This window comes from Triturus cristatus, chromosome 7 (genome assembly GCF_964204655.1).
Source record: "Triturus cristatus chromosome 7, aTriCri1.1, whole genome shotgun sequence".
NCBI classification, from domain to species: domain Eukaryota; kingdom Metazoa; phylum Chordata; class Amphibia; order Caudata; family Salamandridae; genus Triturus; species Triturus cristatus.
The window spans coordinates 1,626,723,646-1,626,750,937 of NC_140590.1; the positions used below are offsets into that span (position 1 = coordinate 1,626,723,646).

The window sequence follows — 27,292 nt, forward strand, 5'->3', positions numbered from 1 at the left end:
ATTCCTAGGGGGGCACTAGTCTAACTAAAAGAAGGTAGCCCTGACTGGATGTAATGATCCTACAGGGCAGTGTTTGAGAAATGCTGCGGTGATGTAGTAGTAACCATGCAGTTAAATACCAGGTCCGGCAGCGGCTGTGGCGGGCGGGTCTTATAGCCTCCCCGGACTGCCTTAGGTGTGGGCGAGGGTCTTTGGTGCACACGGTCTGGCACTGCCCTGCAGTGCACCGGTTTTGGGGGGGGGGGGGGGGAGGGGAGTGTTAGGGTGCCTATCGGAGGTGTTGGGCTGGGATCTTCCAGTAGACCCCAAATTGGTTTTGCTCCATATTATGGCTGATATTGGGGGTAATATCTATAAGCGTCACTTGCTGCTTCTGGGCCTAACGACAGCCAAGCGGGATCTCGCCAGGGCATGGAAGGCCCCGGCGGCTCCCTCTATTAATGTTTGGAAACGAGGTTTAGATTTCAATATGGGCCTGGAGTTGCCGATCTTTAAAGCGCGTGGGTGTCCTCGGAAACACTTCAAGATCTGGAAGCGGTGGGCTGATTATAGGGGCATTTTCCTTGACCCGGTCCCTACGGATGGAGACTTGGGGCCTATTTGAGTGTCAAGTGTGGCGCTGAGTACTAATTGTATAGAGATGGTGCTGGAGGACTCTGGCGGTGGTGCGGTCGGGGGGGGGGGGAGGGTGTTGGGTGTTGGGAAGGGAGGGGGTTTTCTTGACAGATGATGTATGAATAGCTTTCCAATGTTCCTCGTTATGGTAAAAATATCAAGAGCTGTTGCTATTTACTATGTGGCAGATCCCCTGGTTCTACAGGGGCCTGCAGCCTTTGCCTTCTTGATTAATAAGTGTTGTTTAAAAAAAAAAAATACCAGGTCCAATTAGGCCTAGTGGTCTGAGACCCCTAAATAAGTGGGTCTGAGTTGACGGGGGCGTTATGGCAGAGCACCTCGTTGCTCCGACATAGTAAGGCACGGCAACTAGCTGTGATCCTACCCTGGCTCTGTTCCCCGCGGGTGCCCTTAGGGCATTTCAGCGCCGGCCCGACGAGAAGCAGGCCCAATGATGAAGCATGACATCCTCCAGGGGGTGTGAGGGCACTTCTTAAAAGACCTGAACTCTTGCCCACACTTAGGAACTGCACCCCATTTTTTCAAATATATGACTTAGGAGTATATGTGCAGGACCTGGTTAAAAAGTTCCAGGTTCCTCTTGTTTCAAGAGACCATTCTCAAAAGGTACACATTTCTCCTGCTATAGTTGCTCCCTCAGCTAATGCAGCAGCTCTGACCACATCAAATGAGACATCGCGAAGGTACTCATTCTAGTTTTTTTTCTAATATCTTCCAACACAGCAGAACATTCAACACCATCCTGCATAACCTTGTATAAGCCCTTGAAGTTAACTAGAACAGACTGTAACATGATTGCACCATAAACCCCATGACACATAGCCAGATGAGATCCTGTATAAGACTTCTTCAATATGGACTCTATTTTTTTTTTATCAGTTTGGTCTTTAAGAATACTTTCTTAAGCCATATTGCAATGGAAATTTTTATCAGCGCACTTCCATTGCCTGGACACCACATCAGCGACATGCTCGTGAATGGGAAGGTCTAACAAGGGTGTTGTTTGGAACTGCCTTAACACTGGATCTGAAGAAGTACTTGAAGACTACTCTACAGCAAATTCCATATTCACCTTGATCCGTCCCAAAATCTCCAGTAAAATCTCTTTCTTTAAGGTGCTCCCCTCCCTGGTCTGATGGAACGTTTTCTACCACTCGTTCTTCTGAGCTGTACCTTGAGGATGGAAAGGCTTGAATACCATAAGATGACTGGTTGAAGCTAGGGTCTGTAGAGCCTTTATACTCTCCATTACTATCCTCTTTATGGGTTTCTCTACTGTAGGAGCCATCTTCTCACTCCTGCTTTTCCTAGTGACGGGAAAGGAGTAACCCGAAGAAGGGGAATCTGTACATCTCCTTGTCCTAGAATGTTTCCTCATCATATATTACTTTAAGCAATAAGTAAAGAAACGAAAATTTGATAAGCAGAACTAACAGCATTGGTTTTTAGAACTGCTGCAATACTTTCCGCGGTGCAGTTTTTAAAGCAAACGATATGCGCTACCCACAACTGAAAGCTTGGGAATGTGCAGCAGATAATACCATCAAGCCAGCACACAATTTGGGACATTACTTCACTATTTACCAGTCAGCTGCACCCGAGCGCAAGCTACATATCTAGCGGTTGTGAGTGAAAAAGAGGGCAGGCTTTCCCATCATCACTCGGGTACTCATATTAATTCCTGCGCCAACAACCAAACACCAGCATTGGACCTTCATGTCAAATTTACAGTACTTCCAATCCTCGCTCTGTGATTATCTCACACACTGCACTTCCCCGGTCTTTCTTGTGCCTGGCCTGAACAGACTGTGTCATGTGAAGTAGCACAACCCAAGACTTCCTTTGGCCAGGTCTCAGTCATGAGGCAGCAGAAAGAAACAGAAATGACCTGGGGGAAGCTAACCTAATAGCACTCTTAGGATGAGTGCAAATTATCTCACTACATTTCTCCAGTGAGAGGTGCCTTCAGATCAAAAGTAATGACTGGGACGAGGACGAAGGGAAGTAGGGATAATGAGACCACTGTCATAATTTGTCACCTCATTGCATGGCAAGTGATAATAGCCAGCCTCTGCACTGCATGGAGAAGTAGTACAATGGTATGCCAGATAGGATCTCACATCATTCAATGCATTGTGCTCACGTGCGCAGAAACAGGTTTACAAAAGCAACTGTCAACTCTGATTACTAACAGCCACACAGAAATACATCAAACAATATGGTGAAGTGCAAACCAAAACAGTGAAAAACAGCCCGTGGTAGCAATCATTAGGAGCTAGGGGAAATGTAGGAGTCTAAGCTATAGCGGCAAAGGGAAGGCGCAGCACGTCGACCACCTGCCTCCCAACCACATTTACAGAGGGGGATCCCTACACCCCCAAAGTGAGATGTGGCAGGACTATGGGGTTTCTCTACGGGAACTTAACGGTCATTCGGGGAAAAAGAGTCAATTAACGTACTTAACCGGGGGAAGTAAAGAGTAAGAGGTTACAAAGGGCCCAGGAGGAGGTAAAGGGGCTCTTACGACTGCAGTACTGGGGACGCCAACTCTAAGGCCCTACTACAAACGCAAACCCCCTTGTTACTACTATGTATTACCTTTTCACTTAGGTTCATCAGGCAGCCTTCCAGACCAGGGTTGTGAATAAACTACCGGGAACGATGAGCATTCTGGGAAAAGAAGTCCAAACGGTGCCTCCGTCCTGCACTGAACATTACGCATGGAACTACAAAAAAAATCCCATCAGCCTTGTGGGTCGTTGGGGCAATCGTGCACAACAGCAGGACGTCATCATCATATGAAAGTCAGGCGCTGAACCACCATCTTGAGTGGGACATTATGACGCCTCCATGGAAATAAAAGTAAAACTGGATGAGGCGGGCCTCTTGTTCTTGAGACAGCGAGTTTTACCAATGAGAGTAGTCACCCGTAGCAACGACGTTGCCTGACGTATGTCACGTGACCAACAGTGCTACTAGCGTACCGGCGCATTTCAGAGACAGGAGGACGGAAGGGAAATGAAAGAAAGATAGGTAATCAGCACAACTAAGGATTTGTGTGTGGTGGTCAGGGAAAGGGGGCTTAAGTGCACTCAGGGGGCTCAGGACGTGGAGACCTTTGGAGGAGAAGGACGAGGCGCAAGGTGAGCACAAGAGAGCGGTGTTTTGGGATCTTTGGAATAATTCAACAGTCCTCTATTTTCCAAGACTTCATCGCTTATGAGTGCATTCAGCTTGTGCAGACCGAGGGAAACAATTCGAAATGCCCAGCTCTTGATCCACGTACGTGAACACCGAAGATCAAGTGGCCATTTGCTCCTGATCTTGTTGTTTTACAAAACATACATGCTAGCATTTGGAAGCAAGAACTAAGGAGAATGTGAAAAATGTATCGAGGTAATTTTGCCTATTGACTTCCACTGTATTATAATTGTATTTATATAGCTCCTATGTTGTGTTATCTCTACTTTTATAGCGCACTAATCACCCCTGAGGGTATCCAGGCGCTAGAGCAGGTGCGTAGGTGAGTGTCCTCTCAGAGTAATTTTGAAGAGCTTGGCCTGCAGCTTCTTGTGGAACTCAAAAAGTGAGAAGGAAGCTCTGATGTATTGTGGGAGGCTGCTCCATGTTTTTGGTGCAATGTATGTGAACTAACGACCTCCTGTACTGTGCTTGTGAATGTGGGGGATATGTGTAAGAGAGTGGGCGACTGAGTTTAGGTGCCTGTCAGGCTGGTGAAAGTGTATGCGGTTGTTGAGATATGGTGGACCGGTGTTGTGTGAGGCTTTTTATGTGTACATGCAAAGAGGATGAAGTCTAGCTAGTATTGCAAGTTTGTCCTTTTTGAGGCCGAGATAAGACTGATTTGATATGGGTGGCTGCTGTCTTGTACCACATCAAGACACAAGCCAAAATATTTGCCTGTGCGATGTAGCCCAGGTAATTAACAGTGGCAAAGCTTAACTTCTGCATTCTAGTCATTACGTTTGTTCTTCTCAAAGAGTAGTAGTAGAAAAAAAAATACTTTATTGCATTAATCATTTGATTACAATAAATAGAGAATAAGCAAGCATAAAAATAGAATAAAAAAATCACATAACTTCCATGTGTGGTATCCTGTAAAAGAAAACATACATAGATCGTGATACCTGTTTTTGCATCTATATACATATCCAATAGTAAAAGCCACCTAGTCGTTTAATGTTTTATAGGCATATTCTAAAAACTGAACCATCCTTCTAATTGCATTTTCCCCTGCGAGCCTAAAACAATAACGTATTGCCTCCATAGTTGTTCTTATTTTGGCATTATTAAACATGGGGCGTAAATATTTCCTCCTTGTAGGCAACAGCCTCGGGAAAATGCATATTAAATGTTCAAGAGTTTCCTTGCCGATTCCACAAAGCTGACATACCTATGTATCTTTGAGAGCTTGATTCCAAGTCCCTTCGAACTCCCTATCGGAATGTAAAATTGTCTGAACCTTGGGTATTTCCGTTTAATATAACTGGTCAGATTCCAATCCAAATATTCTTGAGCCTGAAAGGTATATGTGTCAATTATTAAGCTTGTATGTTTATATCTCCCGGCTTGTAGAAGATCTAAATTCCACTGTGTTAACTCTAATGTTTTACATATTAGATTTTTACGCACATCCCTGGTCATTCGCCCCATTTCCTGTATATCAGGCATATCATAAGTCTATTTCCATCAGTATTCTAGATAGTTGCAGATCTCTTACTTTTTTACTCCGGAGGTTCACCATTATTAGATGTTTCAATGGGCATGAATCTGCCTTAGCACAGTCAATAATATAGTTAACACAGCTGTTCTTATGCAGCATTTCCAGAGATTTGAGGCCAAATTCCAACCGTATCATACAATGGGGAGTAGCCTGTCATAGATGGAGTATGGTGCGTCCACTTTTCGAACATTTTTCGAGCTCAAAGATGACTTTCTTGTTCATGGCAGGAGATGCATACAATAAAAACTGAATTGTTTTCGTTTGTAAGGCTTTAAGTGATTGGATAATTGCATTCCCTCCGCACATTTTCATAAATCTCGCGATTGATTTTGTAATAGTTGTAGATTTTACACTTTTACTGACCATATGGTTTACCCATGATAACTTTTTGTCAAATGTTACGCCGAGGTAGTTATATTGGTCCACTACCTCAACTGGATTTTCTCCTAAAGTGCACATTTTTGATTATGTAGGCTGTCCAAACGTCACAATTTTTGTTTTAGACAAGTTAGCTATCAAACCATTCACTTTGTTATATGTATCTAGTTGGTTCAGTTGGTGCTGTAATCCATTAGGAGTTATGGATAAAATTACTAAATCATCAACATATGCTAGGTATGGTATTTTTTTGTCACCTAATTTAGGTGCCTCACCCTTATCTGAACTTAACAACTTAATATCTGCAATGTACAAAGAGAATAGCAGTAGAGCGAGGACACAGCCTTGCTTAAGAACGTTTGTGGTATCTATTTTTGGCGATAATGTATTATCATGAGCCAACTGACCCATGTATCCTAATGCAGGCCGATGATAAAATTTAGAAGGTTCGGATCAACCACCCATGCTCTTAATTTACTCCACAGCCTTTGCCGGTTGACCTTGTCAAATGCTGTGGAATAATCCACAAAGCAGGTGTATAGTGTTATCTTCCGCAACTTGCCTTTTTTCCTATCAGGGCCAATGAAACCATATTATCGAGGGTCGAACACCCTAAGCGAAATCCAGTTTGAGTTATTGGTATTAATGATTTTTCCTCCGCCCATGCCCTTAATTTATTTTGGATGTACCTCGCAACGTTTTCCCTTCAAAATCCAGCAATGCTATTAATCTATAGCTGGACGGATCATCTTTTGGGCCTCGCTTGTAAGTCGGATGAACAATCGCTCTTTTCCAGGAAGATAGTATAATTCCACATTTAATTACCTGTATAAACAGCTGTTTTAACATCGCACTCCAAAATGTTATGTTGAACTTTATCAAGCCGATAGGGATACAATTGGGTCCTGCTGCCTTGGATGAGCGGGAACTCTTTATTAATTTGACAATTTCATCTTCAGTTATTTCTGCAACTGAACCATCCGCATTAGTTGTCATATATTCACATATAACAGATGATTTATATAAAGCGTTGATATGATTTTCCCACTTACAGCTTGAGACAAAGTCGTCTGGCTGTTTATGCAAATTTGTGCCGTGTCCCACCAGGGACCAAAAAGCTCGCTCATTCCTAGTCGATATAGCATGATATAATTTAGCATAAGCAGTGTCCACACTAGCCCGCTTTATCTGTAAATTCCTATTCTTGAATTCTTTCTTTATGTCTTGTATTTTCATATTCCGCTCATCCTCAAGGAGTAAATCTGCCATTGATGAGGCATAATTGAAGTCTCCGGTTGAGCTTCCTCCATAAGCATAAAGTAAAAGTATTGCCACCTTTTGGGCTGCAGAAAGAAATGTTTCCCATACTGGTGTGTGTATGGCAGCAACTTGCCTGAGTACTTTGATTTTGTGCCATTAGTAATGAGTGAACAATGATGAAGCGTCTGCTTTTCTTCCATAAGTCTTGGGTTGTGTTCTCATAAATGATGCATGTTATTGTTATAATGCTTTACCAATGGGTTATGCATCTTATGTTGTGTTCAGTGTGGGGTGGAGTGAGGTGGATTGGATTGAATTAGCGTGGGGGGACTGGAGTAGGATGGATTAGATTTGGGTGGGGTGGAGTGTGGGTGGTTTGAATGGAGTGGGTGTGGATTGATTGGATGAAAGTGAGTTGGATTAAAGTGAGGTGGGTTTGATTAAAGTGGGTTTGGATCAAATTAAAGTGGGGGTGGATGGGATTGGCGAGGCGATGAAGTGTTTGAAGTCGATACAAGTTTTAGGCGGAAAAATCTAAAATAAAGCTATGTTTTTGGGTTAAACATCCAATGTCTCCCACCTTAATAGGTTGTGTTGGCTTGTATGTGTGGTATTTGGCTTTTGTATGTTATGTTTCCTTCTGCTCGTATGGGTGTTATCACTTGTTAATTTTCTTCTTTTTTTCTTTTTTGTATTGCCCCAATTTTGTCATTTCGTGGCCTCGTTCCTCCCGTAGCTCTTTGAAAAGTGTGTGATCTCCAAGAATCTCCACAGCCATGCTAAGATGGAGTTCGGAGTTAGTCTCACAAATTACAATAAATTATATGTTACAATAGCTGACCGTAATCAGTTCAAGTCTTGGACCAGAATAATTATTCTCTTGGTGGTCCTTATAAAACATCTGTCAGTGATTAGAGCAGACCAGAGCCTAGCTAACTCCAGTTTAGATCAGTAGAATTTTTAAATCGTGACAAACTGCTATCAGAAAAGGCAGTGGAACATGCATATAAATTATGTAGCCACCGCCAACCCTCCTAAATCAATCCACTCATCACAAACTGGACCTGCAACCAATGCGCGAAAATAGCTACCATTCATCTCTGCTTCTGGATACTGTAAAACACTTATTAACTCTTGATAGAAAAAAAAGTTTGAAAACCTGGGCGACTTTAATGTAGGTTACACCTGCAGGTCCTGCTACTGTTTCTTATCAGTCTTAATCCTCAACTCACTAAAGAATCATAATAAGTTTTATCATAACAGCAGTCACAACAGCTTTCATCATAGATTATTTTAATCTATAGCATCCCTGCAATAGCCTCTCCTCTTTACCCCCTCTAAGATTGCAGAAATCTTCTGTCTTAATTGCTGTGTCCTGTGCAGGACAAGTGTTGATGGTTTATCAGTCACTCAAATCTATAAGTGGCATGTAGGTTCCCATAGGAACTGACTAATGTAAGATGTGCACAATCCGTCCCTCACTTGTTTTCCCATAGGAATGCGCTTAAGCATTGCGGCCCAAGACAGAATTAGAGCACTACTACGAACTCTTTACACCAAATCTCTTCCCAGTGCTACTCACCCCTTCATTTGCTTCACCAGGTGTATGAAGTGGCATGCCAGTGCAATCACACTTAGTCTCCCCTTTCCATTTCTGTGTTTCGCTGTCCCCTTGTAATTTTTAGGTCTCGCCTGAGACAGCGCTTTAGCGCTGCTCTGGCGAGACTTATAGTAAGCACTTTTGGAAGTGCAAACGAGTGCTTTCAGGCCGCCAACTACAGTGCATGTGCTCCGGGCGCGCGCACCATTTGGCAGCCTGAAAGCACTCGTTGTCTTTCACTTTCGCGGCCGCTCGGCCGCTTTGATGTTTGATCACTTTCGCGGCCGCACTTTAACAAGCTCTAAAAGCGTATTTTTTCGGCTACGTTTTAGAGAAGAAAATGTTCTTAAGATTAATTTGTAAAGCCTCAAAATAGTTACATCCCACAAAGAAGTAACTTCTTACACGCAGAATTGTAAATTGTGTTTCTGTTGCTGGTTTGTTGTTCATGAACATGCCTCCGGAAACAAATAGCAAACAATCAAGGGAGTATGTTTGGGAAATATCATTTGTAAGTAATACATGCTTTATAAACACATGAACATGTTTTGTTGGCTGACATAGCATAGCAGATCTGGCCTGGTCAGAAGTGAGTTTTGATGCATTTAAGGAAGTCCCATTACTTCAAGAGTATTCTTACTGTGTTTCACTTCGGATACCAGGCGCCGCCTGTAGTGTGGAAACGCCTCTATCGCGCCGGTAAAACTTATCCAGAAAGAGCGGTCGTGCTTTTTCACACGAAGAGTGAATATTGACGGACGTGTGTAGAGCTAGGTGGCCCCGCCGTGGGAGCGGGTGCACGTCACGGCGCCTGGAATCCCAGCGCTGCACCTTTCATTGCGTGAAGCCGGACAGAAGAGCTCTGTTCCTTGGCGCACATATTTTGTCTAGCTGCAGGGGAAGCTTTGTCCCGGCTGCTCTGACAATAGACTTGAAAGTAAAGCGCGGTGCCCGGGGGTGGGGGCCCGCGCCCATTGTGGCGCACAATGAGCTCGGCTGCCGCATTCCTGGCCCGCTCAGGGCCGGTGGCTTCCACTGACTGACGGCCTCCGTGGCACAGGCGCTGAGCGCGGCCACGGCTTGTGTAGCCGCAGACGAGCGCCGTTTAGAAATGTTTGTTGCATCCGGTGTTTGTCACCGGGAGGCAACAAAACATGGAAACGCACCAGTTTGGAATATGTCAGCAGCGTGCGCATAAGGCAGGCTCGGTAAAAGCGCGCGGACTGGCACAGCACAGGCGCCTTGCGTAACTTGGCTTCTGTGCTGGAAAGGCTTGCGCGAGGTGTTCACACTGGCAGGCAGTCATGCCCCACGGAGTGCTGTCGTGCTTCCCTGAGGTGACTTGTGGAGAATCCACCACTACTTCCAGGGCCCGCAGGGCCTCCCTCGGACCAGAGGGTTCCCTTCAGGTCAGGGACACCTCCGCTGGCGCGACGGCCTATGTGCGTGTCTGACACCAGTTTAGTGTGTTACTGTGGGTCCATGCACTTCAAGGCTCTCCTCGCGGCAGGGCCACTTTGGTCGCTAACCTCTCAAGCATCCTTTGCATTTTCCCTTTTAAAACACACTTGGGAGCAATTCCAAATGATGTAAACTATCAGTGCTAGAGGGATATACAAATATCTGTGACTTTCTATTTTTCTACGGCGAGGCGTCTCCTTAGTGTTATTCTGGCTTCATGCTGCTCCAGAGTCGAGCAAACTTTAGTGTGCGACGCTCCCTGCTGCAACAGAGGGCTGCACTGTTGTCTTTTATGGCCCGATTCACCTTGGAGCAGCAGCATACTGCAGATGGGTTCCCGTTCAACTTGTCATTTTGTTTTGAAGACCCTTGAGGGTGCCTCCATCCCTGCGCGGTGTTCTGCCCGGGATACATTGCACGAGGGGCAGATCCCCGCCCCCTTGCACGTCGCGCACTGCGCCACCGCAGATTGCTGACAGGCGTCACGTCTGAGCCGCAGAAAGTCTGCAGAGTGAAGAGGGAGACAATGAGGCCTGCCTGCTTTTTTTCTTCTGTGCTGAAAATTAACCAGGTTCTAATAATTGTGGGTCCTCCGGGCCAGACAGTTCCTTTGAGGAGTTAACAGGCAGCGCATTTATCCCCCCGGCAGGGGGTAAACACATGTCCAAACACATCCAAATAGGCATAAACACCAGAGTCCCCGGATAGCGGGGCCTTTTTTAGGTCTCGCCTGAGACAGCGCTTTAGCGCTGCTCTGGCGAGACTTATAGTAAGCACTTTTGGAAGTGCAAACGAGTGCTTTCAGGCCACCAACTACAGTGCATGTGCTCCGGGCGCGCGCACCATTTGGCAGCCTGAAAGCACTCGTTGTCTTTCACTTTCGCGGCCGCTCGGCCGCTTTGATGTTTGATCACTTTCACTTTCGCGGCCGCACTTTAACAAGCTCCCGTTATGCAATTTGGCAAGATTCTGTCACTTCGCGGTTAACTTCCTTGTATATTTATGAAGTGCACTGCTTTGACTTCAAGCCCACACGCGCTGTTTTAATCAATTGCTTTCTGTTCCATTATCAGCCGCCCTCCACCCTCCGAACACAAACACAGCAGAAGCAGTCCTCCGGTGGTCCGCCCATTCTGCGAGCAGGCCTCCACCATCTCCCTGCTCAGGTAGGGAGAAGCCCGCCGAGGCGTACTGCACATTGGCAGACACAAATGTCAGACATCGGCAATCTGAAACTTGACCTTGCCAATGCTTGTTATCTTCGCTCCGGAACCACTCACGTATACTTAGATGCCCCTACTCGAGCTGTAGACCTAAATGTTTCCTAGTAAAACAGGACATAGCACAGCGCTGTCACTGGCAGTGGACATCAAAGACGGACGAGTGTACATTCCTGTCTGCGGGAAATAAATGTAAACAAATTTGCCTATAATCAGAGTCCAGACCCCTTTGCAGAGCAAGCTACCCCGGGCCGGGGCCTAGCCTTCCCAAATGGAGCATATGTTTGCCCACACCCCAGGCCCCGTGCAGCTGGCTCACCCCCGCAGAGTAGGCCTGGCATGTGAGGGGGCTGGCAGGCACAGCATCAAAGCCCAGAGTGCGCTGTACCAACCCTGCGTGGCATCCCCCAGCCCGAGGGACATCTACGGCCTTTGTGCACGGTGGTCGCACCCACCGAGCAGGGCACACGGCTTCTGGAAGGGATTATGCATGTGCAGTGATGTGTGTGCCAGCCTCTTACTTGCTTTTAAATATGAATTTCACATTGACGCGGCGCCTTAAAGCCATGGATACCACATATGGCACTACTGCTTACACAGTGGGCAGTGCCAGTATTAAACATCGGCACACCGGCTCCGAGACGAATGCAATATTGACCCTACTGTGACACTGATGAAGCCATAAACAGAAATGAACACTTGTTTAGATAACCAGCCTGATATCACAATAGTTTAAGGCGCCCCTCACGTTCAATAATTATATCACACCTGAATCCATTCATATCTAAGAATTAGACCATTTCACTAAAACAGTAAAATAATAATTAGAAAGATAAAATAGCTTTACTTATAGTGGTATCAACATTAAATCCTTCTTATAGTTATTATCATTATTAATATCAATAATAACTATTGCAGTCCTATAATTATTGTATTGGCGTTATTATTTTACTTGTTATTATTACTGTTGTCTTTTTTTGTTAGTACCTTTTTTTGTCTCATGTCTTTGGCATGCTAGTCTATATTTTCAGCTAATAGGCAAATCTTTTTTTCCCGCCATTCTCTCTCTCTCCACTTTTATTACCTTTCATTCTCTTTGCCTATCTCAGCCTCTTCTTCCATGATAACTTTTCCCCTTCTTTCTTGCAGTCCCTCTGTCTCTCTCTCTCTCTCTCCCTTTGTCTCTGTCTCTCTCTCTCGCTCCCTCTCTCTTTCTTTCCCGCTCCCTCTCTCTTTCTTTCCCTCTCTCTTTCTCTCTCCCCCTCTCTCTCTCACTCTCTTTCTCTCTCTCCCTTCATTTCTCTCTCTTTCTTTCCCTATAGCTCTCCTCTCTCTCTCGCTCTCTCTCTACCCCTCTCTCCCTCTTCTTTCCCTGTCAGTTTCTCGCCCTCTCTCTCTTACTCTCTCTCTCTCTCTCTCTCTCTCTCTCTCTCTCTCTCTCTCTCTCTCTCTCTCTCTCTCTCTCTCTCTCTCTCCCCCCTCTCTCTCTCTCCCCCCTCTCTCTCTTTCCTTCCCTCTCTCTCGCTCTTTCTCTCTCCCACTCTCTTTCTCTCTCTCCCCCCTCGCTTCTTCCATGATGACTTTTCTCCATCTTTCTTGCTGTCCCACTGTGCTTTGTCTCTCTCCTCCCCTCTCCCCCTCTCTCTTTCTTTCACTCTCTCTCTTTCTCTTTCTCTCCCTCTCTCCCTTTCTCCCTCTCCCTCTCTTTTTCTCTTTCTCTGTCCCCCTCTCTCTCTCTCTCTCCCTCTCTCTCCCTCTCTTTCTCTCCCTCTCTCTCCCCTCTCTTTCATTCCCTCTCTCATTATGTTTCTCTTTCTCTCTCTCTATTTCTCTCTCCCACTCTAGCTTTCTTTCCCCCCTCTCTCTTTCCCTCTCTCTTTCCCTCTCTCTCTCCCTTTCTCTCTCCCCCTCTATCTCTCTCCCTTTCTCTTTCTCTCTCTTTCGTTCCCTCTCGCTCTACTCTCTCTCTCTCTCTCCCGCTCTCTCTCTTTCTTTCTTTCTCTATCTCTCTCCCCTCTCTCTCTCTCTCTCTCTCCCTCTCTCTTTCTCTCCATCTCTTTCTATCCCTCTCACTTTTTCTGTCCCTCTCTCTCTCCCTCCCCCTCTCTCTTTCTTTCGCTCTTTCTCTCTCTCTCGCACACACACACACACACTCTTTTTCCCGAGATCCATATATTTATAACCACATCTTAAACTTATGGTGGTGCGATAGGTGGCACTGCCTCCTTGTGATTGCTCCCTGATGGAAAAAATGCAAAATGTAAAAAATATTCAGTCTCTAATTTGTATTCATGGCTACAAAACCAATGCTTGATTTCCAAAATGTGGTAAACCATACATTGCTAACAACCTTCCTCAAATATGCTTTTTACACAGCATAAAGTGAATATAAACTGCTTTCTTAGCACCACAAAACATATTTTTTTTAGGTCTCGCCTAGGCAGCATTAGGGTTAGTAATGCTCATTAAGAAAACATTTATGGTTGTGGTTGAAGCAAAATCAGCTAATAATTTTAAGGATGTTGGATCACCAGCATGTGTCAGATAGCTAAGTTAACAGAAAATACAGAACACGAGTAGATAAACTGGTGGAATAATTTTTGGTTATAAATGGAACGTCGACAGATGAGGCAAGGATGAAAAAGCATGTACCAATGACTGGTAACAACAAGCATTTGCAATGCAATATGTCTCACATTTACGCGAGTTTAAGCTATTAGCATCGTAAATGACAATGCGTTTTATTTATATTTCAAAAACCAAAACATAAATAAAAGGCCTTTTTATTTACAATGCCAATAGCTCATGCTCAGGTAAATGCGAGACCTGTTGCATTGCAAATGCTTGTTTCAGCATGTTTCCCTGTCTAGTATTATTGTCTCCTTAACTTCTGCCCTAGTGTCTTCATGTCTGCGTGCATTCCCGTCCTAGTTTCTCCCAGTTTCTGGGCCAGTGTCTGTTTGTCACTATCCCAATGAATGTCTACCTGCTCCCATCCCTCGGTCTTGAGGTCTCACTTGCCCAGGGTGTTCATGCCAAAGAATCTGTGTCCAACTGCTCCCATGTTCCTTATTCTGTAATTGATTCTGGCACCCTGCGATTAACTTCCTGTCCTAGTGTTCATGTTGCACTGTGTCTGTCTCAATGTCTGTGTACAAAAGTGCTATAGACCATGTGTCTGCATCTCCCTCTCCCAAATAAGCACCTTATCTCAATGTTGTTTTTTCTTTGTCTTTCTCTTACTGTCCTATTGCATCTTTACTGTTTGTGTCTCTGTGTATATGGCACATCCCAAGTTTTAATATCACGGTTACAGATTCTAGCATACTGTTTGTGTCCATGTCTCCAAGTCCAACTGTCTGTTTAGAAATGTTCCCAAACAGTGCAACTGTCTCTTCTACGTAGCCTGAACATCCATACTCAATCCAACCCCCTCCTACCAACATTGCTATTTTTAATGAAAAGTAAGTTATTCAGTGTAGCAATGCACATAGTCAAATAGCAGGGAGCCATACTACAATCTTGCCTGAAATCTCTAGACCCCCTAACCTCCCAATTTTCAATCCCTATGGTATTTGGAAGCTTGATTAATTTCCTTCGCACCTTAGTCTTGGTTCATATTGTAGTAGAGGAGATGAATCTGCGGTGCAAATGATGGTGTGTCTGAAGTGCAAATTTGTCACAGCTCTGGTCCTACAAGTGTAGAACCTTTTTGATGAAAATATTCTGTCTTCCCAGTTCTTACACCAGAAATCGGACATTATGTTTTCCAGCTGCCTTGCTAATTTTTGTTTTATGTAACTTTTTGTGTTTTCTTGCTAGTGCTGTTTTTCTGTGAAGATATCGAAGTGTTCTTTGCTAGTAAAATGTTAGTACTATATGACCTGCTTTAATGAATATACATATCTTGTTTTGTGTTTTTGCAGCACCCATGTGCAGATCTTTATGGAAGAATGCAGTGTAGGCTTGCTGATGACTGTAAATGACCTTTTTCCTTTATTCTGCAAGCTGTTGAACTTCACTAAAATTGAAGTAACCAGATATTCCTGACAAAATGGATGAGGGGAGCCTAGTGGCATCCATTGCTGCTTACAGTGCACAACTTCAACAGGTGGAGATGGCACTCGGGGCTGAAATGGACCCTTCGCAGCAAGCAGACTTGATCCAGTTGCGGGACGATTTGAAACAGCTGATAGAACTGACTGAATCTAGCCTGGCTTCTATGAAAAAGAGTAAACTGCTCTCCACTTTGGACACAACTGGGCAGGGCCTCACAGAGCAGGATGAAGAGTACTTGGCTTTCCAGGCAGCTATAACTGAAGTTAGTGAGACAACTGACGCTTCTGGAAGCAAGGAAGAGGACTTACCAGGAATGGCAGACACAAGTGAGGAGTTTGAGGACAGTGACGCGGAGGACCAGGAGTCTTCCAAGGAAGATGATGAAATTAGTGGGACAAAGGTCAAAGCTCCTTACTACAGCTCCTGGGGCACTTTGGAGTACCACAATGCCATGATTGTGGGAGCTGAGCCTCCTGAAGATGGCAAACCAAAGGTTCGTGTGCTCTACCTATACCCAACACACAAAGCTATGAAGCCCTGTCCATACTTCCTGGAAGAGAAGTGCAATTTCCTAGACAACTGCAGGTAAAAAGTAACATTTATATAGTGCTTATAAACCCTGTGTGGGACCCTGAAGTACCTGCCTACATGGGAAGCACACTACACCATTTAGGGTGTGTGATGTAAGAGTGTTTTGATTTGTTTTTATCTTTTGTGGGAAATGTTTCCATGTCGTGCATGATGACAATTGAGGAGCGGTTAATGTGTTATGGGATGCATCACTTAGCATTGTGATAGATGACAAATTATGAGAGCGAGTTGCATAAACAATGGGCTTGTAAGGCCAAATGTTAGTGACCTAATTAAGTATCCTCAGACCTCAATAATTTCAAAAGACACAGTAGTGCTTTTGTTATCTTAGGTTCTGAGAGGACTGTTCCAGAGTCAGTACAGATCAGTGCGGCACTTCATGGATAAAAATTGTTTTTGGTTATTTAACCTTTTTATGTTCATTCATTACCTCCTCGTCCAGTCTTCCTCGCCACAGTATTCACCAATGAGCCTCCGGCTCCACACAGAACTCCAAGTAACTTAAAAGAGCAGCGCTCTAGTCTCCCCTCCCTCCTCCAACATGGCCCCCAGTGGCTTCAGCCAATCCCATAAAGGGATACAAACCAGCAAGCCCGATCTGTTCTTTTTTTCTGCACTTCTCCGAGTGCTGCGTTGCCTGTGTTGACCGGTGGTGTCCTCAGGTGAGTGGGGCTGGGTTCCTGCTTCAGCGGTCCCGTTATGCCCTTGGGTATTTAGTTTGGGGGTAGTAGTTCGATTAAATGGTTGTGTTGTACCTCCTGCTACTGCCTTTGACGCCGCTGGTCCTGCTCTAGCGGACTTTCAGCGGCGTTCGTCTTGTTTGTTTGTTGGCCTGTGTCGTTCGGTGAAACTGACGATCCCTCGTGGTCTGCTTCATTTCCCGGCCGCGCGTCCTGCTCAGCGGACGTAGCGCGGCCGGATGCCTTTGATCTGGGGGCCCGAGGCTCCCGGTCTCATTGCTTACCTGCTGTTCCTGGAGCGTGTGCGTGCTGTGGGGGCGGGTGGCTCCCGTGGGCGTTTCTTTCACGGCTTCTTCGTGGTGTGTTCCTTGTTCACCTCTGCCTCGGTCCTCGCTGGCTGGGTATGTGACCATGCGCGAGGCTGTTTCTCCTCCCTTTATGGTTGGTTGGTCTGGTTACGGGTTCTGGCTGGTTTGGTTACCTAGCAACCCCGGGGCCTTTTAAGCCAGGCGTGTTGTCTTCTCCTCTGCCTGTGTTCTCTTCGTGCGTTCACTGGTGTGTTGCTGTCATGGAGTGTGGTGATGTTCCTGATTCTGCTCCTGAGGCTTCTGGTTCTGGTGTCCAGATACCGTCTATGGCTGTGTTACAGCAGCTGATCAATTCTGCTGTTGCTGCTGCTCTGCAAAGTCAGACGCCTGTTCCTCCTGCTAAGCGGGCTAAGGTGGAGGTAGCTGCGGCTGCTGATTCTGACGTTGAGGAGGATGTTGATGTCAGAGGTCGTTTTGTGCAGGGTGCCGACCTGAAGGAGGTGCTGGGTCACATTAGAGAGAACTTGGTGTTTCCTACTTCTGTGGTTCCTCTGGATGACGATCTCTTTGCGCAATACCAGCGTCCTGCGCCTGATTCTTTGCCTTTACACTCTTCGGTCTTGAAGGTCCTGGAGAATGAATGGAAAGATGTGGACAGAGGCTCCTTTCCACGCTTTTTGAGTAAGCGATACCCGCTGCAGGACTTTGATGTGAAGTTCCCTTCTTCGGTGAAGGTTGATTCATTGTTGGCCAGCATGGTGTCTCATGGTACTGTGGTGTCTGAGGATTCTTCTCCTGCTGACCCGGTTGACCGTAAAGTGGATGGTGCGGTGAAACGCACTTTTGCGGCTGCTAATTTCTCTATCAGGGCGGCTGCCTATGCATCTTACACTATACAATCCTTGCTGAAGGATTTTCAGTCCCTGTCTGAATTGATGGACCAAGGGGAGGATGTTTCTTCTACCCTGGCGATGATGGAGCAACAGGTTCGGTTGCTTTCGGATGTCTCCTTTGACTCTTTAGGGGCTGCGGCTTCCGCAGCTGGGTCTTCGGTGGCTGCGAGGCGTCAGTTGTGGCTTCGTTCGTGGAAGGCTGATGCTGCGCAGAAAAATCTCCTGATGAAGATTCCTTTTTCTGGGGTTAAACTTTTTGGGTCACTGATGGATGACATGGTTAAGAAAACGGCGGAGGACCGTAAGCTACTGGCTCCTGAGCGAGCGGGTCACTTCCGTTCCTTTGGTTCTCAGAGAGCTTTTGGCCCTTCTCGGAGGGGTCGTGCTGGTCAGCCCTTTCGTGGGAGGGGGCGTGGCCGGGGTGCTCCTTCCTTTGGTAAGACCCGGTTCTCCGGTTCCTCTTCCTCCTCCACTCCTGCACCTAAGTCGTGACTGGATCGCTCCTGGTGTGGGTCCGGTTGGGGGTCGCCTCCGTTTCTTCCTGGAGTCTTGGAGACGGTCTGTTTCGGACAAATGGGTGCTGCAGGTGGTTTCAGAGGGTTTGCGGATTGGGTTTATCCTGACTCCCCCAGACTGTTTCAGGGCTACTCCTTGTCCCAGAGATCCTGTAAGGAGATTGGCGCTTTTGGACGGCGTCGACTCACTGGTGGTCAAGGGTGCGGTGGTTCCTGTTCCCATCGATCAGTTGGGGCTGGGCGTGTATTCCATCCTGTTCCTGGTGTCGAAGCGCACTGGAGATCTTCGCCCTGTGATGGACCTGAAGTGGGTGAATACTTACATCCCTCACGAGAAGTTCAAGATGGTTTCCCTTCCGTTGATCCTTCCTCTGATTTCTCGGGGCGACTTCCTTGCATCGATAGACTTGAGGGATGCTTATCTCCATGTCCCGGTTCATCCGGATTCCCAGAAGTTTCTCCGATTTTGCGTGATGGGTCAGCATTACCAATTCCAGGTACTGCCATTTGGACTCTGCTCTGCTCCCAGGGTCTTTACTAAGGTTCTGGCTCCTCTTATTGGCCTATTGCATGGGGAGGGCATTAGTGTGTTTCCTTATCTGGACGACATTTTAATTTCTGCTTCTTCTCTTCCCAAGGCGGAGTTGCATGTCAAGAGGGTGTGCCATGTCCTGGAACGTCATGGGTTCCTCGTGAATGTCCCGAAGTCCTCCCTGGTTCCTGCACAGGAATTGACTTTCATTGGGGCTCTGTTCAGGACTCAGTTGGGTATGGTGTTCCTTCCTCCTCCCAGGATTCTGTCCCTGATGTCTGCTGTTCGTGCCCTGTTGGTGGGACTGTCTCATCCTGTGAGCCTATGGCTGAGGGTTCAGGGTCTGATGTCGGCGTCATTGTTGACGGTGCCGTGGGCTCGCCTTCACATGTACCCGGTGGTATCGCACATTTTGTCGCATTGGGACCCCTGTTCCCTGGATATGACTGTTTTGATTCCTATGTCGGAAGAGGTTCGGGTGGTCCTGGGTTGGTGGTTGGTCGACGGTCATCTGTCCAGGGGCCGCCCTTTTCTGATTGTTCCCACCCGCGTGGTCACTACCGATGCCAGCCTGCTGGGGTGGGGTGCTACTCTGGGGGATTCGACGACTCAGGGGGTTTGGCCTCAGTCGGTGGTGTCATGTTCCTCCAACTACAAGGAGCTGAAAGCCGTCCTTCTGGGTTTGTTGGATTTCTCGAGTCTGGTTCAGGGTCACCATGTGCAGGTTCGAACGGACAATCAGGTTGTGATGTCCTATATAAACCATCAGGGAGGGTGCAGAGTTCGATCCCTCAGTTGCCTCGGCCGTCAGATTTGTGGTTGGGCGGAGTTGAATCTGGAGTCCCTGTCTGCCATTTATCTTCCTGGCACGGAGAACACTGTGGCGGATTGTCTGAGCCGGGTGTTTCCCTCCATGGGCTCTTTGTCCCTGACGCCTGTGATTTTCAGGAGGTTGCGACGGATGTTTGGTTGTCCGATTGTCGACCTCTTTGCTTCCCGGGACAATTTCAAGATCCGTTGCTATTGCACAATTATGCCTTGCCGGGATGCTTGGAGGGTGGATGCCCTGTCGTTCCCTTGGCCGAAGGGTCTCTTGTATGCCTTTCCTCCTGTTCCCCTGATTCCGGCGGTCTTGCAGAAGATCAAGAGGGAGGGATCCTTTGTGCTTCTCATTGCTCCGGGTTGGGTGCGTCGCCCTTGGTATCCCCTGATGTTGGAATTGGCTGTGTCTCCGGGGTGGGCCTTGCCATTCAGTCCTTACCCTCTGTTGGGCCCTCCTCTTCCTCTGCCTGTGTTCCGGTCCTTGGGTCTGCGGGCCTGGCTCTTGAGAGGGATTCGTTGATGCGAACTGGCTGTTCCTTGGCTGTAGCTGGGGTCATTCAGCAGTCCAGGAGACCTTCTACCCTTAAGTCCTATGCTAAACACTGGGATAATTTTGTTTCTTGGTGTCTGGGTCGCGATCTGTCGGTGGCTTCTTTGGATCCGGCTCGCATTTTGGATTTTTTGAATGATGGGTTTGTGCTAGGCTTGGCCATTTCGACTCTTAGGGCTCAGTGGGCTGCGATTCAGGCGTTCCACGTCCTTCCTTTGATTTCTGTTTCACCTTTGGTTGCTAGACTTTTTAAGTCTCTATCTTTCCAACGCCCCCGTCCTATTATGTGTCCTCCACCTTGGGACCTGCCTTTGGTTTTGCGCTCCTTGCAGTTGGCTCCGTTCGAGCCTTTGGAGTCGGTGGAGTTGAAGTTTTTGACACTCAAGGTGGTGTTTCTTGTGGCGATTGCTTCTGCCAGACGTATGGGGGAGCTGGGTGCATTCCTTCGTTCTGCTCCCTTTTTGTTGGTTTTGCCGGACAGGGTGGTGTTGCGCCCTCATCCTACGTTCATTCCTAAAGTGGGTTCTTATTTTCATAGGTCTTCTGAGGTGGTGCTTCCATGTCTTTGTCCTGATCCTTCCTCGGATGAGGAATCCCTGTTGCACCTCTTGGATGTTCGGCGTGCTTTATTGATATATTTATCGCGCACGTCTTCGTTTTGCAAAGTGGACAACTTGTTTGTCAATTATGGTTTGTCACGTCAGGGTCTGAAACCCTCCCTCTCGACGATCAGTCGCTGGATTAAGGAGGCCATTTTGTTGGCGTATGCTTCGGTTGCTGAAGTTCCCTCCCTTCCTGTTCAGGGGCGTTCCACCCGCTCTGTTGCTGTGTCTTGGGCCTCCTTCAAAGGGGTGTCCATGGAGGATGTTTGCCGGGCTGCTACTTGGTCTTCACCTCATACATTCATGTCCCATTACCGCCTCCAGGTTGGGGGTGGGGGTTCTGTTTCATTTGCATCTTCTGTGTTGACTGCGGGGATGCCTTGAGGGGTTGTATTTGATTGCTGTACCTCTGTATATTAAATCTAGTTTCACTGCACTTTGCTGTGGTCTTTTCCTTACATGAAGCTGATTGCTTTGGTATCGGCTCATTGGTGAATACTGTGGCGAGGAAGACTGGACGAGGAGGTAATGCCCGGATTACTTACCGGTAATCTTCATTACTCCGAGTCCTAGTCTTCCTCGCCACAGTATAGTTTCCCTTCCCTCCCGGCCCTGGTGGTGGCTTCATGTCTGCGGCTTTGATTATCAGATCGGGCTTGCTGGTTTGTATCCCTTTATGGGATTGGCTGAAGCCACTGGGGGCCATGTTGGAGGAGGGAGGGGAGACTAGAGCGCTGCTCTTTTAAGTTACTTGGAGTTCTGTGTGGAGCCGGAGGCTCATTGGTGAATACTGTGGCGAGGAAGACTAGGACTCGGAGTAATGAAGATTACCGGTAAGTAATCCGGGCATTCTCAAACGTTATGTCACAAGTTTTATGAGCAGAAAGTACTTTTCTGGTCAAGAATGTACTTATGAGGAACTAATCCCTGCTTTATATCATTCTTTAGCAAACTTGTTTAATTAAATATAATACATGGTTGGTTGTAAAATGGTGTCTTGACCAGGACAGTTTTGTCGGATTTTAATTCTTGAAATGCCTTTCCATATGGCAGAGTGTTGGAATTTTTGGAGCGCTCCATGAAAGGATGCGCAATGGCTCTGGCACCCACCATCCCCACTTCACTCCTTCATTAGGGGACTGACTGCTGTTCCCTTTGCATCTGGCAGGTTCTCCCATGGACATGTGGTGTCTGTCGATGAGCTACGTCTTTTTGAGAACCCAGACTTAAGCATCCTGGAGGAAGGGTCTGCGTGCTTGGCCAGGCATAAAGATGGCATCTGGTACACTGCCAAAATCACGGGTAAGTCATGCAGACAAAAATGTAAGAATCTCATCATTGACCGAGGTGGTGGGGATGGAAGTTCCCATAGATCCAAAATGGCTTCTCTTGCTGATCTCATATGTGCAATCTTGGCCCAAGTACATGACACACTGGCTCAAAGTGGCAGCAGTGGTTGCCAAACGCAACATCCCCAGACACTGGGGAGCAGTTGCCCCTCTGGGAGAAGCAGACTGGGCCTCAGACCAGGACTGGTGCCAACAAGTGGAACACACAATCTACTTGAGTAGAGGGTGCCCGAAAAAATGGGAGAAAATCTGGGAGAATTTGGGCATTTATAGAGGCAGGTAGGGGGTAGGCAAAGAGGTGTGAGGGGGGGACAACTGGATAACCAATACTGTAAAGAAAACTGAGTTTTTTTTTTTTTTAAATAACCCTCACCCACCAAAGTGACCCATCGTGGCATGCTTCATCATCCGGTTCTTCCTGCCCCTCTGCGGGATGGGACGTGCTATGACCGATGGAGATGTGGGAGAACATTGTTGGGTGTTTAGTATGAAGGGAAGGGAGTAGGAGGGTCAAGCTAGTGCGTATTATTAAAAAGTACCTGGCTATTTGGAGTATAATGTTTATTAAGTCCTGTAGCTGTTAATACTAAAAAGGGGTGGGTGGAGACTCACACTAAGATAGGGGTTTATCTCCTGGTCTACATGTTTCAAGCCTAACCCCGAAGGCTTTTCATCCGGACCAGAGAAAAAGAGCCCATGTAACTTGCCTTGATAGGTCTAATTATATATTAAGTTTCGAATTTCATTTAATTGTTGAAATACTATTTCATGCATTTACAGTACCTACTAGGTATGCTCCTCCTATTGAGACATAATTATTTACTATTTATGACCCCATGAGCTCTGCACAGGCAGACGGGGGGGCTTGGAGTCACACACTGGTCAAAGCGGCACCCTTACTCGACCAGGAGATAAACACCCATCATAGTGCGAGTCTCCACCCACCCCTTTTTAGCAGTACAGCTACAGGAATTAATAAAAATTATACTCCAAATAGCCAGGTACTTTTTAATAATACGCACTCGCTTGACCCTCCCACTCCCTTCCCCCTCATAGTCAACACCCAAGAAAGTGATCCCACGTCTCCGTCGGTCGTAGCACGCCCCATCCTGTAACGGGGCGGGAAGAACCCGATGATGAAGCATGCCACCATGGGTCACTTTGGTGGATGAGGGTTATTTTAAGAAAAATCTTAATTTTCTTTAAATTATCAATTATACTGTCGATAGGACGGTCACTCTAATCACAAGTGGACTTCTTTCGGTTATTTACAGAAGACAGGAGGCTGAGTCCACATTGTGCCTGACCTCTCTCCCCCCCCCGTCTCCCCTTTGTTTGCATTTAACCAATACTGTAGACTTTTGAACTGAAACGTATATGCTGGAACAAGTAGCCTGTAAAGTCGACTAAAATACGTGATCGAAATGTTGATTACTTAGCATGTTCAATAAAAAGATTAAAATAGATGGCTATAGGAGCCGCTCTATTTTTCATCCTGTCCATTGGCTCCTGTACACCAGGACTTTTTGTGCCATGCTGTAAATGGATAATGTTGCCACATATCAACACCTCTTTCCTTTTGGAATCTCATTTGAGGAGGCCCATTCTGGGCTCAGGTATTTTATATTGTGGTAAGTATAAGAGGAATAGTCTGTAAAGCCAGATCCCTCCCCTCTATGATTGTATTAGATTGTCAGACCCTGGATAAAACAACCCTCTCAGCATACCATGTAGGGTTTAGGTCTTTAGCTTTTACCACTCACATTTGATGTTCGTCAAACCTTTTCCTCAGTTACAAGGTGTACCTGAGTTGGTTGCAGACAGGGCAATTAATCCACTGTGAAAGCCTTGTTTTGGTAGGTATGTGCATAGTATTGTAGGGCGCATTTTCTGTCAATCATTGGAGTCAGCAAAATAGTCAAACTTCAGCGGGTTCTTTTTCGAGTTGTTTTCGTAAACAAAAAAAAGCGTGAAAATAATTTTTCTGTAACTGGAACATTAAATTTACATAAAGTAATGACTTGCAGAACAAACCATCGTTTTAATGTATCTAATATCTGGAGCTTTAATAATTAATCATTCCTACAATAAAATGTGCTAAGTATATAAAATCTGTGAGGAAACATGTAAACTAAATAATCTCTTGGGAAATGATTCCCGTACCAGCAGCACAAAATGCACTAATGATGGATCTATTCAAGATATGAGTTATTTAATCGTACTCCTAAAGGTCTGAGTTCATGTTTTTATTTTAGTTTATGGCGTACCTTGATGTCGTTTGTTGGTGCCAGTGATGCAAAACACTTCACTGTTTAAAGTGCAAACTTGAAATGGATCATTTAAATTCCAGCAAGATGGCCAAGCAGGTTGAAAGCTTGTTGTTGTCTTCTTTAAATCCTGTTAAGACCAGCTAAGCCTTGCACTTCTGAGGCTGGAATATTTAGTGCCATTAAACTGGGTAATAGTAAACCTTCTTAATTGCTGCTTTTGGAGGTGACTAGAACTGTGGCATGAAGCACTCTATTAAAAACATTATTTAGTTACTAAGTTTTTGTAAATGAGCAGACTAATGTCTGATGCAGAATTTTATCTGCAGTGCTATCTATGGTTGGCCCTTAGCCAATCTGCTCGCTTTAGTATTGTGGGACAACATGTGAAATCTTGCATATCATTAGATGGCAAGCAACAACGTTGTTAGCAAGTTTAGGTGAAACTTAGGCTCTACTGAACACTTCAAATACAGTTGTACACTTATTGTGGCTTTTCTGTTTCTCCATACACACGTACTGTGGAGGTTTCCAACTTCTAAATAATGTGTTGTCATTGTCAGTCACTTTGTCCTCAAGCTCACATACCTAGGGAATTAACTTTGGTCCCCAGCCAAGCTCTAAACCCCAGCACTGTATACTAAAAAGCTGCATACTGTTTCGATTGAGAATACAGGGCTTGACCTTTCCGAGGATTATTTTCAGAGTATAAAATGAATTGAAGAGAAATGGCATTCACAAGGAATACTTCCTATTGATTACCTGAATAGCATAACTGAGATCTAAAAGGAATCCCCAGGTGGTTGTGGTTTTGGGGCATGATGGTATGAAGACGTTCTCATCTTTGGGGAGGTATCACTCGCAAGTTTCCAGGTGAATAAATAGTGCAGAAAAATGCCATGCAAGAGAAAATACTTGTGCTGTGGAACATTGAGGACTGCTCCCCAGTGGAGTATAAAAAGTTTTTGGAACCACTTGGTGGGAGGGCTGTTTCAATGGTTTACAAATCACGTGTGAACAGTTTTCCCAAAACCCTGGTTTGACCAAATGATTAATAAGATGACCATGGGCCAATGAATTCAATTAAAGGGCATCTTTTATATTCCCCCAGTGCTCAATGTCTTGAGAAGTGTGGACAGGAGGGCTCTTTCTTTCATATCTTGTGTTAGTGCTGCCTAGAAGGAACTTCTGGGAAAGGATAACAAACCTCATATCAGAAATGTTGGAAACTGGCGTAATTTTATGATAAGTACTGCACATGGCACTTGGGAATGACATACTGATGGTGTTGATGCCCTATATGAATTAGGGTACTATTGTCCCAGTATACGTCAATGTCCCACCATTGTGCTACTCATTAAAAATGCTTGTTTTCTGTCTGTGGCCGAGCAGTTCCACTGCATGGTGTACCAGATTAAGTTGTATGAGGTTGTGTCTTAAAAAAACTAAACATTGTGAAAAAAACACCTATGAAGAACAGACTTTATATATTGGCAATGGCACAGACATAATGTTTTTTAAACTTATTTTGACTTTTTATAATTGATCGCGACAACGATGTGATAAACCAATTCCCAGAAAAGTAAAAGGAGGCCATAATCCGATCCAATGTTTGAGGATTCATGTCTTAATAAACAAATATTAGGCAGTGATTTTCCGTAACTCCGAAACCTTTCTCCAAAAGTGAATAACCGTATAGAGTGCTGTAGGAAGGTGGATATCTGACTATGGTTACCCCCAAATTTTTGCCTAGTGTCTAGCTGGTTTTTCGACTTAGTTGGCCTGAGATCCTGCCATTCAGGATCTCAGCCTGGCTGTTCTCTCTTTAAAATGGACTCCATGTACCCTAGGTACATACCCAATTGGTTAGATCACCCTGTGAGCCCCTGTACCAGTGTACACTAGGTACCCAGGGCATTGGTGTATCTAAGGCCTACCAGGGGCTGAAGCATGTATTGTGCCACCCCTGGCCTGGCCTAACAAATTTGACACAACTGGCTGATCACTCAGCTGGGGTAAGTTGGTGTAACCACCTCTTACTTAGGTGTAGTATACCTATACCTAACCTTAAATGGGACACATGTTAACCTATAAGTCACTCCTATGGCAGGCCTTAACAATCCTGAAGGCAGAGTGCTTGGTTCCATGTGAGATGGTGCTCTGGCATGAGCTGAGCCTGTCTGCAGTGGTCGGAATAACTTCCTTCTACTGTTTCCAGATATCGTCATACCATATACTCTTAAGTGCATTATGAACCTCGCGGTTAAATGCTATCTTTGGTTTGGCTTTATCAAAACATGTCGAGTAAGGTGTCATACGAATTGGAATACTAACCCCTCGCCAATTCTGGCGACGGGGTTAGCATTCCACCCTTCTAGAGGGACACGACATGTACAGTACCTGAAACCCGGGTAAAATCAGACATAGCCTCAGCTCCACAAAATGGATGCTGCCACCACAGACACCAGTCTGCCCTCCTGCTGCTGGGAGTCCTTCCAGCTTGGGAGGTGTGGACAAAGGGTTTCCTGCCAGGGGAGGTGCGTGCACCACCCCAGACAGGATTTTGTGTATTGGTCAGGTAGGGCTTGAAAGAAACCAGACATGCCTGTGGCTCACAAGGAGCCTCGGTGCATATGCCAGTTCAATCCGGTCCTGGGGCACACCAGTCCCGGGCCTGGGGCGAGCTGGACAAAGGATTGGGGGTGTAACCACCCCCCTTCCTGGTGCCACCCTTAGGGAGGGACCTAGCAGGTAGTCCGGCCCCTAGAATCCGAATAAAGGTAGGAGCTGTGTCCTAAGACTTTAGACATCCTGGAATCAACTTG

The 27,292-nt window shown here is 46.1% G+C and overlaps 2 protein-coding genes across 8 annotated transcripts in view; one reads left to right on the forward strand and one right to left on the reverse strand.

The window, feature by feature from the left end:
* The window catches only part of ARFRP1 (ARF related protein 1), a 366,770-nt gene that overhangs the window by 87,309 nt on the left and 252,169 nt on the right, over positions 1 to 27,292 (reverse strand). The window contains exon 1 of one of the 5 annotated variants that reach the window (XM_085619613.1): positions 3,235 to 3,467. The exons of the other annotated variants lie outside the window; for them this stretch is intronic. The gene's annotated coding sequence lies outside the window, so the exon portion shown is untranslated. Of the gene's footprint in view, positions 1 to 3,234; positions 3,468 to 27,292 lie in introns of those variants that run through there. 5 annotated transcript variants of the gene reach the window in all.
* The window catches only part of ZGPAT (zinc finger CCCH-type and G-patch domain containing), an 80,376-nt gene continuing 56,620 nt past the window's right edge, over positions 3,537 to 27,292 (forward strand). The window contains exons 1-3 of one of the 3 annotated variants that reach the window (XM_085619608.1): positions 3,537 to 3,669; positions 15,226 to 15,943; positions 22,020 to 22,153. In XM_085619608.1, the coding sequence (XP_085475734.1) occupies positions 15,354 to 15,943; positions 22,020 to 22,153 (724 nt within the window). In that variant the 5' untranslated portion in view covers positions 3,537 to 3,669; positions 15,226 to 15,353. Of the gene's footprint in view, positions 4,033 to 15,225; positions 15,944 to 22,019; positions 22,154 to 27,292 lie in introns of all 3 variants that reach the window. The other 2 variants (XM_085619606.1, XM_085619607.1) reach the window with 2 other exon arrangements.